We start from the raw sequence: 16,520 nt of genomic DNA, 5'->3' as shown, positions 1-16,520 counted from the left end.
CATTTCATGTCTGAGGTTTACAACCACTTAAGCCCCGGACCATTTTGCTGGCCAAAGACCAGAGCACTTTTTGCAATTTGGCACTGCGTCACTTTAACTCACAGTTGCACGGTCATGCGACGTGGCTCACAAACAAAATTGACGGTCCCCCCCCCAAAGATAGAACTTTCTTTTGGTGGTATTTTCACCTCTACAATTTTTGCACTATAAACAAAAAGCGCAACAATTTTGGGAAAAAAGCAATATTTCTCTTGCGTTCACCGACTGACACAGCTCCTTTCTTATACCATTGGGTTGTAACGCGACCTTCAGGAGCGGGCTAGGCAGAACCTATAAATTTATTATAACCTTATAATATGTTATAACAAAACTAGAACTTTCTAGTTCTACCCAAGGGGCGGTCCCTTAGGTAACAACCCCCTAGCCTCAGCTTTTTTTCTGCCTACTGAACGAGAAGGACTTGGGAACCCTGCTGGGCCATCGGTCTGCAGAAGTTTGCCTTTTGCGCAAGATTAAAGATGCTGTGATCTGCTATCAACCATTTTGTTGAAGCCTGAACGCGTTTTTCAGCTTCAGCTCTGTACAGTGGAGCTCAGCACAGCACGATTTTATCTCTCTAGCATCTGGGAGCTGACACAGGCACACCCAGCTGGACGGCGCAGAACTCGGTCAGCATGGTGAGTCCTGTGGTGGGGGCCCCTCAGCCTGCAGCAGTTAGGAGGGTGGGGCCATCGCTGTCCTAAATCCCCAACAGGTGGCAGACAGGGTAGGGTCAGCATGGCTTCAGAAACTGATGTTTCTTCTCCAGAAATCCAGGCATTTGCAACCGGTTCGCCTGCAGACAGTGCAGTGCCTCTGGATGTTTTGTCAGCAGTCCTTAATGCGTTTGTTGCCAAGATGGAGACTGTGCGTGGGCGCAAAGGTAGTAAAAAAAAAAAAGGCCCCTGCCCTCCTCCCGGGAGAGCTCTGACACACTCGGGGCCCCGCTGAGGCGGGTGACCCCTGCTCTGTCATTTCAGATGACGCTGACCAGGACCATTTGGACAGCGAGGATGATTCCCCATCCTGGTCCGTGCGCGACAAAGCGCTTGTTGCAGCACTCATCACAGCTGTGCATGATACCCTGAAGATTCAGGGGCCAGCAGATCCCTCTGCTGATGTAGCGGTCCCTTTTGGGTCCCGTAAGCCAGCCCGTATACCAAAGTTGTTTCTGTATCTGACTTATTTGGATAAGTTCATATACAAGGAATAGGGTTCGACCGCAACGGACCACCTCAGTCCCCGAATACATGGTGGTGCGATACCCCTTTGAGGAGAGCCTTCTCAAAAAATGGTCTGCTCCTCCGGTCATAGACCCCCCAGTATCCAGGTTAAACAAAGTAACCACAATCCCGGTAGAGGGGACTCCTGCCTTTTAAGGATCCCACCGACAGGAAGGCCGAGGCATTGGCTCGTTCCTTGTTTACGGTTGTGGGGGTCAGCAATGCGACCAGTACTGGCATCCGTACTTGTGTCACAGACACTTACTGAGTGGGCAAAACGTTTGCAGATAGTGCAAGGCCTTGAGTACGTTTTGTGACGTGGCCCTGGATACTCTCCCTCTGTTATCCAGGGCTTCAGTGTCAGCAGGTGGTGCTGAGGTGCCTGATTTGGCTAAAATGCTGGTTGCCTGACCAGGCATCTAAAGCCCTGATGAATTTACCCTTCCTTGGTGAGTGGCTCATTGGAGCCTCATTGGATGACATTATTAAAAATGCCACAGGTGATAAGAGTACACTACTCCCACAGACCAGGAAGGCCACTCCGTAGGCAAGGGCCTTAATTTTGTGCTTACAAACGGCTTTTTCGTCCAACCGGGGCGTCGGCTAAACGTCCCCAGCCCGACAGGATGACCTATAAAGGAAAAAACGCCCCTGGAACCACAAGCCTGTGGGCAAAAGCGCTACCGCATGAAGGTTTTCCCCCGCCCGCAACTCGGGTGAGGGGGTCCCCTTTAGGAGTTTGCAGCCCGGTGGGCCTCTCGGTTGTCTGACCAATGGGTCTGCGATCTGATTTCCTCCGGCTACAAAATAGAGTTGCTCTCTTGGCTGCCAAACAGATTCTTCCCCTCCAGCATACCCGTACTCCCGGCTCGCCGGGAGGCCCTAATGGGAGCTGTAAGGGACCTACTGAGACGTGGGATGGTGGTACTTGTTCCGGAGCCGAAACGATTCCAGGGGTTCTACTCCAATCGGTAGTCCCCAAAAAGAAAGGGGTAGGTCCAATCTTGGACCTAAAAGCCCTCAATTACTTTGTAAAAGTACAGAGGTTCAGAATGAAATAAGTTTGCTTAGTAGTCGCAGCACTCCATCAAGGGGACTCTCTGGAGTCTTTGGACATCCAGAATGCGTACCTGCACATACCCATATGGCTTCGGCATCAAATTTCTGCGATTTGCAGTCGGGGAAACCCACTACCAGTTTGGCTGTTGAACCAAAAAAGTCAGTGATCGTACCAACTCAGCGCTTGGAGTACCTAGGCTTACTGCTGGACTCCATGGAAGCGAGAGTGTTTCTCCAGACAAGCTGCAGACTCTCAGCCGCAGTAAAACTGCTGATGAACCGCAGGTGGTCATCGCTGCTCTACTGCATGCGAGTCCTGGGACTCATGGTGGCCTCCTTCGAGGCAGTACTGTATGCCCAGTTTGACACCAGAGTCTTGCAGAAGGAGATCTTGACAAAATGGGACAAATCTCCGTTATCCCTGGATCGGCAGATTCAGGTAAGCCAGTTAGTCAGGAACTCCCTGCTCTGGTGGCTGAGGTCCCCGTCGCTTTGGTCCGTGAAGTCGTTCCTACCTCTACATTGGACAGTGATCACAACAGATGCCAGCCTAAAAGGCTGGGGTGGGGTAATGGGAGTTCAGTCGACCCAGAGCCTCTGGTCGGAGGAGGAATCCAAGTTGTCATTCATTGTGCTCGAGCAGCGAGCAATCAGGCTATGCCTCTCCACATGGTCGATAAGATTTTGAGGGCGTCCGATCAGGATCCAGTCAGACAATGCCATGGCGGTGGCATTGTCAATCGCCAAGGAGGAACAAGAAGCTTGGCCACTGCACGGGAGGTCACTCACATGCTTCAGAGGGCAGAGCGACATGTACCGGCTATATCGGCCATTCATACCCCGGGAGTGGAGAACTGGCAGCCGGACTATCTAAGTCGCCAGATGCTGGACCTAGGAGAATGGGCGTTGCATCCGGAGGTGTTCAGGCTACTGGGCCTGTGATGGGGCACACCAGACGGGGATCTTCTGTCCTCCCGTCTCAATCGGAAGGTGCCGAGATTCGTGTCAGGACGAGATCCTTGAAGACTCGCTGGTAGCTCAGTGGGATCAGTACCAGCTGATCTATGCATTTCCTCCGCTAAGACTGTTGCCACGTCTGCTCCGCAGAGTGGAGGCCGAGGGGATTCCAGTTTTAATGGATTTCCCCAGATTGGCTCCAGCATACCTGGTACGCAGACCTAGTGCGCCCAGATTGGCTCCAGCATCCCTGGTATGCAGACCTAGTGCGCCTGGTGGCGGATGCCCCATGGCGACTGCTGTTACGAGAGGACCTGCTGTCTCAAGGTCCGATTCTCCATCCTGCCTCATCATCGCTGGTTTTAACGGCATGGCTATTAAGAGCCAGGTGTTGAGAAGACAGGGTCTTTCAGACTCTGTGATTCCAACTATGCTGAGAGCACGGGAATCTTCTCGGAAGATATATCATTGTACCTGGAAGGCCTACATCTCCATGTGTAAGGAGAGAGGATGGCATCCGTGCTCCTTTTCTATATCCAGGATCTTGCTGTTCCTACAGCAAGGAGTAGACCAGAAATTGGCTTTAAGCACCATTAAAGGACAAATTTCAGCTTTGGCTTTCTTTTTTCAGTGACCCCTGGCGTCTCACTCTAGTGAGCACTTTTTTGTTCAAGGGGTGCGACATGTAGTTCCTCCGGTGCGCCCACCGCTACCCTCGTGGGATCTGAACCTGGTGTTATCGGGGCTTCAGAAACCGCCATTTTGAAATATCAGAGACATCCCTCTGACTTTTTAGAAAGTGATCTTTCCATTACATCGGCCAGGAGGGTTTCGGAACTGGCGGCCTTGTCTTGCAAGTCGCCCTACCTGGTTATCCATAAGGATAAGTTGGTGCGTCCGCAACCTTTTCTGGCGAAGGTGGTTTCGGCATTCCACGTCAATTAATACATTGTGTTACCCTCTGTGTCCTAAACTATACATCCTAAGGAGGTGGCCCTCCATTCCCTGGACGTGGTCTGTGCTTTGAGGGTGTATTTGTCTGCTACGGCTCCCTTTCAGAAGTCTGACTCTTTGTTTGTTTCGTTGGCTGGTCTGAAAAAAGGCATGGCGGTCTCGTTAGACACCATTTCCAGGTGGATCAAACAGATTGTAGTACAGGCCTATGCTTTGAAGGAGCAGGTGCCCCCCTTTCCGTTCACGGCCCACTCCAGCAGTGCAATTGGTACTTCTTAGGCCTTCCGACTTGGTCATCTGTGCACACCGTAAACAAAATTCTACAAGGTAGATGTCTGTGCATCGGCTGATGCCTGTTTTGGCCGCAAAGTTTTGCAGGTGGCCGTGTAATTGCAATTGCACTTACATTTTTTCCTGGTTTTTGGTAAAAACATAGTACCTTTTTAAGTAAATGCGCTGTTTTTACCCACACAAAAAAAAATTCTTTTATTCCCACACACTGTTGTTTTTGTTGATAAAGTTTTTTTTTTTATACTGGTTCACACAAGCCATTGTGGTTGAAGTTTTTATGCTGTTTTCCCACCCCTCAATTTGGCACTGCTTGTGGATGTCCTAATGGTATAAGAAAGGAGCTGTATTAGTCGGTGAACTTGAGAGAAAATAGGATATTTTTTGTATTCACCGTAAAATCCTTTTCTCTGTAGTTCACCGACTGACACAGCACCCTCCCCTCCTATTTTTACGTTATACTGCAAGAGCAGGCTGGGGGATTGTTATCTAAGAGACGGCCCCTTGGGCGAAACTAGAAAATTCTAGTTTCGTTACAACATATTAACATGTTCTGCCTAGTCCTCTCCTGAAAGTGACGTAAAACAACCCGATGGTATAAGAAAGGAGCTGTGTCAGTCGGTGAACTACAGAGAAAAGGATTTTATGGTGAGTACAAAAAAATCAAATTTTTTTTTTTGCTATAATATCCCCAAATATATATATATATATATATAAGTTTTCCTTAGTTTAGGCCGGTAAGTATTCTACATACTTTTGGTAAAAAAATCGCAATAAGCGTTTGATTTGCGCAAAAGTTATAACTTCTACAAAATAGGGGATAGTTTTGTCATTTTTATTAATAAATATATATTTTAAGACAATTTTTACAGCGATCAGTGCGATTAAAATTGCATTGATTACTGTGTAAATGTGACTGGCAGTGAAGGGGGCTAACACTAGGGGGCGCTGTATGGTTTAAGTGTGTCCTAGGGATGTGTTCTGTTAGGGGAAGGGTCTGTGTGACACATCACTGATCATAGCTTCCGATCACAGGGAGCAATGATCAGTGACAGTGTTGATGGGGGGAGATGCTTGTTTACATTAGCATCTCTCCGTTCCTCTCCGTTCTTCCTCTCCGTGAGACAATCGTGGGTATCCCCGCAGACAGTCTGCGTGACCCGCAATCCTACTCATGGAGCGGCCGGTGCGCACGCAATGGCATGGCGGCAAATTCAAAGGGACATACAGGTATGCCCATTTGCATAGCCATGCCATTCTGCTGACGTACATCAGCGTGCGCCGGTCGAGAACCAGTTAAGATGCATGAATATGTTAAAACATTCCCCCATGCCTTTAACACACTGTGAGGGCTATAGATTTCCATTATTTTTTAGGCCAGCACACAAATGTTGCTCCACAGTGGTATAGAAAGCAGAAGGATGAAATCTAAATACAATTTACAAATTATCAAAAATGTAGAACACTTTTGTCACACAAATGTTCTTTACTTATCACTTTGCATGAAAAAAGGTTGAATACTGTGACAGATGCTTGCTTTTGTTTAAATAAACATTTATATAACAATGTATTTGTGCGTTGATTTTCAGAGTGTAACAAAAGAAAGACAGATGAAACTTTCACAACAACAAAATGACATAACGGGCCTCTCCCGGCAAGTAAAACATGTCATGAATTTCACAAACTGGGCTATACAAAGTGGCAGCAGTACAGCACTACTCTACAGTAAACGTCTAGTAAGTGTCTTTTCTAAAGAGTATAACCCTATTTAATGAGAGGTTTTTGGTTTTTCTATTTTTTTCATGGTTATGTTTTTAAAATTGTGTTATGTTCTCCTTTAAAGTGATATTAGTCTTGTTACTTGGGGGAGGGGGGGGGGGGGAGAGTTGTTACCTGCTCTATGCAGTGGTTTTCCACAGAGCAGCCCAGTTCCTTATATTCGCGGGTCCCTTGTTAGCGCTCCTGGCCCCTCCCTCCTGCTGAATGCCTTCACAGCAAGCAGCTTGCTGTGGGGGCACCCAAGCTGAGCCACTGCTGTGTGTCCATTAAGGCACTGAGCTGTGCCTCAGCCTCACACCTCTCCTCATTGGCTCACTGACTTTGACAACAGCGTAAGCAAATGGCGTCTCCTTCTGTTTCAGCCCAGGTAAGTCTGTGGGGAAGGGTTTTCATCTTATTGCATAGAATGAAAGCTAAAAAAAAAACACCTGCTTTTAGAACCACTTTAAATACTTTGTATAAGCAGAACGAAAAAATGTTTAGTTTTGCATGGATTAGTTAAGTTAACCACTTGCCGCCCGCCCTATAGCAAATAGACGGCGGCAAAGTGGTTGCATAATCCTGACCGGACGTCGTATGACGTGATCAGGATTATGAGCCGCTGCGCGCCCCCGGGGGCGCGCATCGCGGCGATCGTTGTTGCGGGGTGTCAGTCTGACACCCGGCAACTACGATCTCGGTAAAGAGTCTCAGACGGAGACTCTTTACCACGTGATCAGCCGTGTCTAATCACAGCTGATCACAGTGTAAATAGGAAAAGCCGGTGATCGGCTTTTCCTCACTCGTGTCTGTCAGACGCGAGTAGAGGAGAGCCGATCGGCTGCTCCTCTGACAGGGGGGCCTGTGCTGATCGATTATCAGCACAGCCCCCCCGAGGATGCCCACACTGGACCACCAGGGACGCCACCAGACCACCAGGGATGCCAAGGACAAGGTATGCCACCCTAGACCACCAGGGATTCCAGTCAGTGCCCACAATGGGCATCACTGATTGGCATGCATTATTGATTGGCAACCATTAGTACAATATATTATAATACAATGCCGCCTACCTGTGCTGCCTACCCGTGCCCACCTGTGCCGCCTACCCGTGCCGCCCCATCGGTGCCGCCCCATCGGTGTCGCCCCATCGGTGTCGCCCATCGGTGTCGCCCATCGGTGTCGCCCATCGGTGTCGCCCATCGGTGTCGCCCATCGGTGTCGCCCATCGGTGTCGCCCATCGGTGTCGCCCATCGGTGTCACCCCATCGGTGTCACCCCATCGGTGTCGCCCATCGGTGTCGCCCATCGGTGTAACCCCATCGGTGTCGCCCATCGGTGTAACCCCATCGGTGCCCATCCGTGTCGCCCATCGGTGTAACCCCATCGGTGCCCATCCGTGTCGCCCATCGGTGTAACCCCATCGGTGCCCATCCGTGTCGCCCATCGGTGTAACCCCATCGGTGCCCATCCGTGTCGCCCATCGGTGTAACCCCATCGGTGCCCATCCGTGTAACCCCATCGGTGTAACCCCATCGGTGCCCATCGGTGTAACCCCATCGGTGTAACCCCATCGGTGCCCATCGGTGTAACCCCATCAGTGTAACCCCATCGGTGCCCATCGGTGTAACCCCATCAGTGTAACCCCATCGGTGCCCATCGGTGTAACCCCATCAGTGTAACCCCATCGGTGCCCATCGGTGTAACCCCATCAGTGTAACCCCATCGGTGCCCATCAGTGAAGGAGAAAACTTACTTATTTGCAAAGTTTTGAAACAAAAAAAAAAACATTTTTTTTTCAAAATTTTCGGTATTTTTTTATTTGTTTAGCAAAAAATAAAAACCGCAGAGGTGATCAAATGCCACCAAAAGAAAGCTCTATTTGTGGGAACAAAATGATAAAAATTTCATTTGGGTAGAGTGTAGCATGACCGCGCAATTGTCATTCATCCATTATTAATAGCCTCAGCTTGTTTTGCCTCTAGCGCTGGGTGTCTGTGCGCAGATTTTACACAGAACACCTTGTGGCTGACACAGGAGAGATGGACAGCGGTGGCACAGCTCAGTGCCTGGGTCAGAGTGGTGAGTCCTGCGGGGGCCCCTCAGTCTTTGGCAGTGAGGAGGGTGGACATTTTGTGTGAGTTGCCTTGGGTCCCTAAGTGGTGACAGGCGAGTGTGGGTCAGCATGGCACCAGAAGCTGGCGCTTCTTCCCCAGACACCCCTGTTATGGCAGCCAATTCCCCTGCACCTGTGGTGCATATGGAAGCTCTGTCGGCTGTCCTGTCCTGGAGTCCTTTGTTGCCAGGGTGGAAGCAGCATCCCCCCCCCACAAAACCGTCTTTTGGGGAAAGCTCTGTTTCAGCCTCTGGTCCTGCTGTGGCAGGCGACCCCTGTTCTGAAGTTTCAGATGATGCGGAACCAGGATCATTTGGACAGTGAGAATGACTGACTGTGTCTGGGTCAGCACAGGAAAAAGCGCTTGTAGGAGCACTTATCACAGTGGTGCGGGATACCCTAAAGATGGACGACACAGCGGGGGCATCTACTGAGGTGTCAGTCCTTTTTGGGTCCCACAAGCCGGTTTCCTTACCTAACTAATTTGATACGGTTATGTACAAGGAGTGGGGAAGCCTGCAGCGGGCATTTTCAGTTCCGAGACACATGGCTGTGCGTTACCCCTTGAGGAGAGTTTCCTAAAGAAATGCACATCTCCGGTACCAGGTGGTTGCCTGGTCCATGTTTACGGTGGTGGGGTCAGGATTGCGGCCAGTGTTGGCTGCGGCCCCGGTGTCTCAGGAGCTTACTGAATGGGCTAAATTGTTGCACAATGAGTTGGAGATGCAACAGTCTTCCCTGGTCTGCGTGGAGCTGGCGGACCAGTTGGTGCAGAGCCTTAAGTATTTCTGTGATGCAGCCTTAGATGTAGCCCCCTTGCTCTCTAGAGCCCCAGTATCAGCTGCGGTGCTACATCGCCTTATTTGGCTAAAATGCTAGTCGGCAGACCAGGCATCTAAGAAAGCACTTTGGTCCCTCCTTTTCCGCTCAGAAGCGGATTTGTCCGCCCGGGTCGGCAGGAAAGTGTTCCCAGTCTGACAAAGTGCCCGCTGACTGAGAAAAGGGTCCCTGGTTTCGCAAGCCTGCAAGCAAGTCTGTTGCCGCATGAAGGTTTACCTACCCCCCCCCCCCCCCCAACTCTCAGGTGGGGGGGTCGCCTTTGGAAGTTTGCAGCTCGGTGGTACTTTCCAGCCAGTGGGTCTGCAAACTGGTTTCATCAGGATACAAGATAGTTTCTTGTCCGCCAAACAGATTTTTTTTTTCCCTCCAACCTTTATCTTCCGGCTCGTCGGGAAGCCCTGTTCGGGGCAGTACAGGACCTGCTGCTGCGCAGGGTTATGGGGCCTGTGCGGATGCCAGATAGGTTTTAGGGCTTCTACTCCAATCTGTTTGTAGTCCCAAAGAAGGAAGGGGTCCGTCCGGTCCTGGATCTCAAGGCCCTCAACAGCTTTAAGGTACAGGCTATCAGCGGCTGTTTACCATGATCTGTGATGAGTCTGGTCCTCTAGACCCTGCGGTCAAGGATGTTCTCCGGTGTGTGCTGTGGGGGGGGGGGGGGGGGGCGTGCGATACCGGGATTCTGGGAGGGCATCATAGTACATCCTTCCACAGTTATCCGACCGCCCTGTAGCCGTCATTCAGCTATGGGCCGGTCGGTAAGTGGTTAAACATGTTCAATTTGTATGCCGTTTGGCAAGCCCTTGCACTACATAGTTGAAGGTAAATCTAAAGGAAATCTAACAACTTAAGTTCTATATTGTGTATCCATCTTTAGTCCTGAGGTTTTAGCAGGGAGTGGACTGTCTGTTGTGAGAAAACCTCTGCCAATATACTAGGCTTTTCTTTGGCGCTGTTCAAATGGTCAGAAGCCCTATGGCTCTGACCTAGAGACTGTAGAGTTTTATCCTCAACATCAAACCATAATTTTAACTTTTACAAGAATCTTTTTGTTCTATTCATATTTTTTTTTTTTTTTTCAGATTACTTTTCAGCTACGTCACATCTTAAAAGCACGTTGTGATCCAGTTCCAGCTGCAAATGGAGCAGTAAGATTTCATTGTGACCCAACATTCTGGGCAAAGAATGTTGTTAATTTAGGTAAGTTTTTGTTATATGTTGAAATTTATACACTGCTTTGTGATATTTGCATGATCTATATCCACACTGTGTGCTCAATTCTTAGTTAAGTTGTATTTTTGAGGATTCATTTCATTATTGAACAACGTCGGAGTTCTTGGTCAATCCAAAATGTTAACACAACCTCAAACCTGAATATTTAAGAAAGTAAGCGAGGTTTTGGCTGTCTTAGGAGAGACACATTGAATCTGGTTTTGAAATTGTGCAACATCATCTGAAGTCACATGATTTCAAAGCCGCACGTCGGTCTGACTTAGATGATATCTGTGCAGCTTCATGCACAGAAGTCTATGCACATCGCACTTGAAATCACAAGTAGTGCAGGAACTACTTTTTGAAATCAATGCGACACCACAAAGCCGGCGTCGCACTGATTTGAACATTGCCATTGCCAACCATATCACATCGCATTACAAGTCTCTCTGGTGTGAACGGGGATTTAGTATGCAGAATTATTATGCAATTAAATGAAAAACTAAAATGTTCCCATATTTGTTTTTATCTGTTAGAGTAAACATTTCTGACATAAAAAAAAAATTATATATATATATATATATATATATATATATATATATATATATATATATATATATATATATATATATATATATATATATATATATAGCCACCCTTCTTTTCAACAAGCCTTCCATTCATTGAGTCTGTCAGTTTATCTGTTGAAGGTCAACAGCCCCAGTCTCCTAGACACTATTTAGAGAGGTGTATTATTTTTCCTTCAGTGTAAATCTCCCGTTTTAAGGAGGGCCCACAAATTCTCAATAGGGTTTAGGTCACTTGAGGAATGGGGCCATGTTGTTCTTTCATCTTTAAGGCCTTTATACTGGCTAGCCCAACATTGTTCTGCATTAATATCATGGTTGTCTTGAAAGGCGCAGACTGTCTTGTATCACTGGGCAAAAAAAAGGTAAAAATTTACTGCGCTCCTAATCTAAGAAAGAAAATATGAATATACCACCACACAGCTAAAGCTGCAGCTACCAGGATGTGATACACATCTAAAATTCAGTATGCATAAAAATATATATCTAAACACTCCCACCCCACTCAATATGACCCACTGATGTTGTCACTATTTATGGAGCATATGAAAACAAAAAAATGAACTTAATTAAATCCTCAATTAAAAAAAAAAGCAATTAATAATTATATAATTTTTATATATATACGTTTTTTATATAATAATTTATTCACCAATAGGTATTAACTTATGATTGCTTATGAATTTAAATTATATTGAGCTTTGAAGAGGATGTCTTCTAAAAACTGACAGTATGTTTGAGGTTGACTTTTTGAGTCCATTTTCAACCCGAAAAGGTCTAACTAGCTAATCTTTAAAAATATGAGCCCATACCAGTGCTCCGCCTCCACTTTGCTGGTGTCTGAGTTGAAGTGGAGCTCTGTGACCATGACTTATCCAGCCACAGGCTCATCCAGAGAGAGTATGTTTGGGGGTTCTAACACCCTAGATAATAAAATGGCAGTCGTTGCAATACTTTGTCACACCGTATTTAGAAGAACACTTTTTTTTTGAATGAAAAAGACAACAGTAAAGTTACAACAAGTGAATGATACCCAACATGTCACGCTTTAGAATTGCTCCCGCTCGTGGAATGGCGACAAACTTTTACCCTTGAAAATCTCCATAGGTGTTGTTTGAATAAATTCTACAGTTTGCATGTTTTGCGTTAGAGGAGGTCTAGGGCTAGAATTATTGCTCTCACTCTACCGATTATGGCGATATCTCACGTGTGGTTTGGACACTGTTTTCATATGTGGGGGCCACTCATGTATGTGTTCGCTTCTGCACGAGAGCTCATAGGGACGGGGCGCGTTTTAAAACATATTTTTTTTTTTTTTTTTACCTTTTTTATTTTTACAGTTTAAAAAAAAAAACTTTTTTTTTTATTCCTATTGCAAGGAATGTATACATCCCTTGTAATATTATAAAAAGCATGACAGGACCTCTTAAATATAAGATCTGGGGTCAAAAAGACCTCCGATCTCATATTTAGTCTAAAATGCAATAAAAAGTCATTCCAAAAAAGATTTTTAAAAAAATGGCTCTTTAAGAGCTATGGGCAGAAGTGAAGTTTTTGGCGTCGCTTCCGCCCTGCAGTGTCATGGAGATGGATGGGGGCCATCTTCCCCTCACTCGTCTCCATGCACAGCCCTGAGGAGGACCGGATCGCCTCCACCTCTACCGACGGCTCCGATAAGCGGTGGAGGGCATCGGACCACGGCTAGAGATAGATATATATATCTATCTATATATATCTATCTATCTCTCTCTACATATCTATCTCTCTCTACATATCTATCTCTCTCTACATATCTATCTCTCTCTACATATCTATCTCTCTCTACATATCTATCTCTCTCTACATATCTATCTCTCTCTACATATCTATCTCTCTCTACATATCTATCTCTCTCTACATATCTATCTCTCTCTACATATCTATCTCTCTCTACATATCTATCTCTCTCTACATATCTATCTCTCTCTACATATCTATCTCTCTCTACATATCTATCTCTCTCTACATATCTATCTCTCTCTACATATCTCTCTCTCTCTCTACATATCTCTCTCTCTCTCTACATATCTCTCTCTCTCTCTACATATCTCTCTCTCTCTACATATCTCTCTCTATATATCGCTCTATCTCTCTATCTCTCTATATATCTCTATCTCTCTATATCTCTCTCTATCTCTCTCTATATCTATATCTCTCTCTATATCTATATCTCTCTCTATATCTATATCTCTCTCTATATCTATATCTCTCTATATCTATATCTCTCTATATCTATATCTCGCTCTCTATATATATCTATCTCGCTCTCTATATATATCTATCTCGCTCTCTATATATATCTATCTCGCTCTCTATATATATCTATCTCGCTCTCTATATATATCTATCTCGCTCTCTATATATATCTATCTCGCTCTCTATATATATCTATCTCGCTCTCTATATATATCTATCTCGCTCTCTATATATATCTATCTCGCTCTCTATATATATCTATCTCGCTCTCTATATATATATCTATCTCGCTCTCTATATATATATCTATCTCGCTCTCTATATATATATCTATCTCGCTCTCTATATATATATCTATCTCGCTCTCTATATATATCTATCTCGCTCTCTATATATATCTATCTCGCTCTCTCTCTATATATCTATCTCGCTCTCTCTCTATATATCTATCTCGCTCTCTCTCTATATATCTATCTCGCTCTCTCTCTATATATCTATCGCGCTCTCTCTCTATATATCTATCGCGCTCTCTCTCTATATATCTATCGCGCTCTCTCTCTCTATATATATATATATATATATATATATATATATATATATATATATATATATATATATATATATATATATATATATATATATATATATATATATATATATCTCTATCTCTATCTCTCTCTATCTGCTTTTTTTTTTCCACCCTCGCTGTCAGCGTGAGTGGAAAAAGCTGATTACCGATCGTTTACATCAAGTGTTCAGTTGTCATTGGCTGATAGCTGGTCACGTGGTAAGGGGCTGTGTCTCGTTGACTTGATGATCAGAGCACCCCCTGCAGGGGGCGACCAGGTAGCTCATGCACGGGAGGGTGTTTCTTATTTAAAAAAAAAAAAAAAAAAAAAAAAAAGGAAATGTCATGCCTAAGTGTCACCACTGGGGGCTGTATGGAGCACGTACCTTCTCATGCTTTCCTCAGAGATCACACGTGCCTGGGCTAAGCTCTCCACTCTTCACAGTGGAAGGGGAGAGCTAAAACTGTTGGCGATGCCGGTTTCTTCCACTGCCCCTGCACAGCGGCGTCTCTCATGTTTCCTCCTCACATCCCTCCCTCATACACAAGCCAATCCCATCTGATTGGAGGCCCGCACTTGCATGGGAAAGATCTCTTGAAAATGAGGGGGTGCGATGCGAGGAGGTGGCAAGGGGTAGCACGCCATTGCTGTCATCCAACATCGAGCGTGGGTGTGTGTTTTAAAAAAATAAATAAATCCATTTATGCTGGCTGCAGGTTGTTTCAGGGACACCATAGCAAAGAGGGGCATGAAAGGTTTGGTGACACAGGCATGCCTATTATGACACATTTACTATTTGCATCAGGCTGAGCATTAATAGCAGTGGCTGGATCATTGCTCGGTGGATGTGATCCTTCTGGTAGTACCTCTGCTTTTGTGCATCAGGCTGTGGTGAGAAGGGGGGGCTAGAAACACCCCAAAAAGAGGGCTAAAGGGATCTCCCTCAAGCTCTGAAAGCCTAAAACATATCTCTGCAAGGGCATCCACCCCTGAGAGGGGGTGGCTGGTCAGAGTGAGCCTTCAGGGGCCATGGAATGTTTGCAACTGTTTACAACACTGCAGCCCCTGCCAATATTTCTAAAAAGGTTTCTTCTCAGCCATGTTAGGGTGGTAAAAAAGGTTAGTGACTTTAATAAAAAAAAAAAAAAAAAAAAAGCGAATAAACACTACAGCAAAAATGTTAAATGCTGAAAGACTCGCTGCAAAGCTACTTGCATTTATTATTATTTTTTTTTTTAACGTCCAGTGTGCATAAAAACCCTGAGGCACAAAAATGTAATCACATGCCGACTGGGTCATAGCCAAAAGACGGCTACAGCGCGGTCGGCTTATTCTGGGAGGGCGCCCATGGACGTCCTCACAGAATCTTGCTCCCTCGCGCCCCCGGAAACATCTGTGACCGCCGAGTCCGAAAGACCCGGCACATCACGGATCACAGTAAATGGCCGCTGATGGCAGCCCATTTACCATGTGATCGCTCTGCCAAATGACTGCGCGATCACAGCTAGGGCAGGGGCGGATCCATGGGGGGCAACAGGGCAATTGCCCCCTCCGAGAATGCGGGTGATCGGGCAGTCAGCTCTGCGGGTGACAGCCCGCGGGAGGTTCTGCGGGTGTCATTCTGGGCGGGTGGCTCCGTGTCTGACAGCCCGCGAGCGGTTCCGCTGCTGTTTTTCTGGGTGGGCAGCTCAGAGGGTGAAAGCATGGGCAGGTGAGGTTGGGACAGCTGGGCGGCTCAGTGTTTGAGCAGGGAGATGACATCATCTCTCACTTCCCTGCGTCTCTGCAGTTCCGCCCTCACTGTGCGGGAAGCAGTGGGCAGCAGAGAGATTACATTATCTCTCTGCTGCTTAATTTCACTCTGGGAACAATCCGCAATGTGTGGCAGGTGACATGGCAAGTGACAATCCGCAACATGTGGCAGGCTTAGTGGCAATCCACAATGTGTGGCAGGCTACGTGGCAAGTGACAATCCACAATATGTGGCAGGCTACGTAGCAAGTGACAATCCGCAATGGGTGGCAGGCTATGTGGCAAGTGACAATCCGCAATGTGTGGCAGGTGACATGGCAAGTGACAATCCGCATGTGTCACCAGGCTATGTGTCACCTGCCACATAGCCTGCCGCAACCTGTGGCAGGCTATGTGGCAGGTGACAATTCGCAACCTGTGGCAGGCTATGTGGCAGGTGACAATCCGAAATGTGTGGCAGGCTACGTGGCAAGTGACAATCCGCAATGTGTGGCAGGCGACATGGCAATCTGCAACATGTGGCAAGTGACAATCCGCAATGTGTGGCAGGTGGCGTTGCAAGTGAGAATACGCATTTGGTGACAAGTGACAATGTGCAGTGTGTGGCAAGTGACGTGGAAAGTGACACCCTCAGGGCTCCCACTGATTCTGCATTATGGTTAGTTGAACCATTTATTTTTATATTACAATGTAATAATAGAAATAATACGCTTCAATCATCCTGACACCATAACAACCATGGTGCCGTGATGATTGAAGCGACCATACCAGCCATTTCCCCGATATATTGCCCCCCAAAAAAACATATTTTCTAACAGTGCCCCTCCCGAGACTTGGCTCTGGATCCGCCCCTGAGCTAGGATTGAGTGAACCTGAACTGTAAAGTTCGGACCAGACTTTTGTGTGTTTGAGTCCCGGACCCGAACAATTTACT

The 16,520-nt window shown here is 46.6% G+C and overlaps 1 protein-coding gene across 6 annotated transcripts in view; it reads left to right on the top strand.

Moving 5' to 3' along the window:
• TRIM33 (tripartite motif containing 33) overlaps window positions 1-16,520 on the top strand; it is a 252,287-nt gene that overhangs the window by 145,130 nt on the left and 90,637 nt on the right. For all 6 annotated transcript variants that reach the window (XM_077481589.1, XM_077481585.1, XM_077481587.1 and 3 more), the window contains exons 7-8: window positions 6,110-6,256; window positions 10,314-10,431. In XM_077481589.1, coding sequence (XP_077337715.1) covers window positions 6,110-6,256; window positions 10,314-10,431 — 265 coding nt within the window. The remainder of the gene's footprint in view (window positions 1-6,109; window positions 6,257-10,313; window positions 10,432-16,520) is intronic.

Source organism: Lithobates pipiens, unplaced genomic scaffold, assembly GCF_037356315.1.
Source record: "Lithobates pipiens isolate NorthernLeopardFrog02 unplaced genomic scaffold, aLitPip1_a1.2 Scaffold_16, whole genome shotgun sequence".
Classification (NCBI taxonomy): domain Eukaryota; kingdom Metazoa; phylum Chordata; class Amphibia; order Anura; family Ranidae; genus Lithobates; species Lithobates pipiens.
This window is presented reverse-complemented; position numbering and strand designations above follow the sequence as displayed.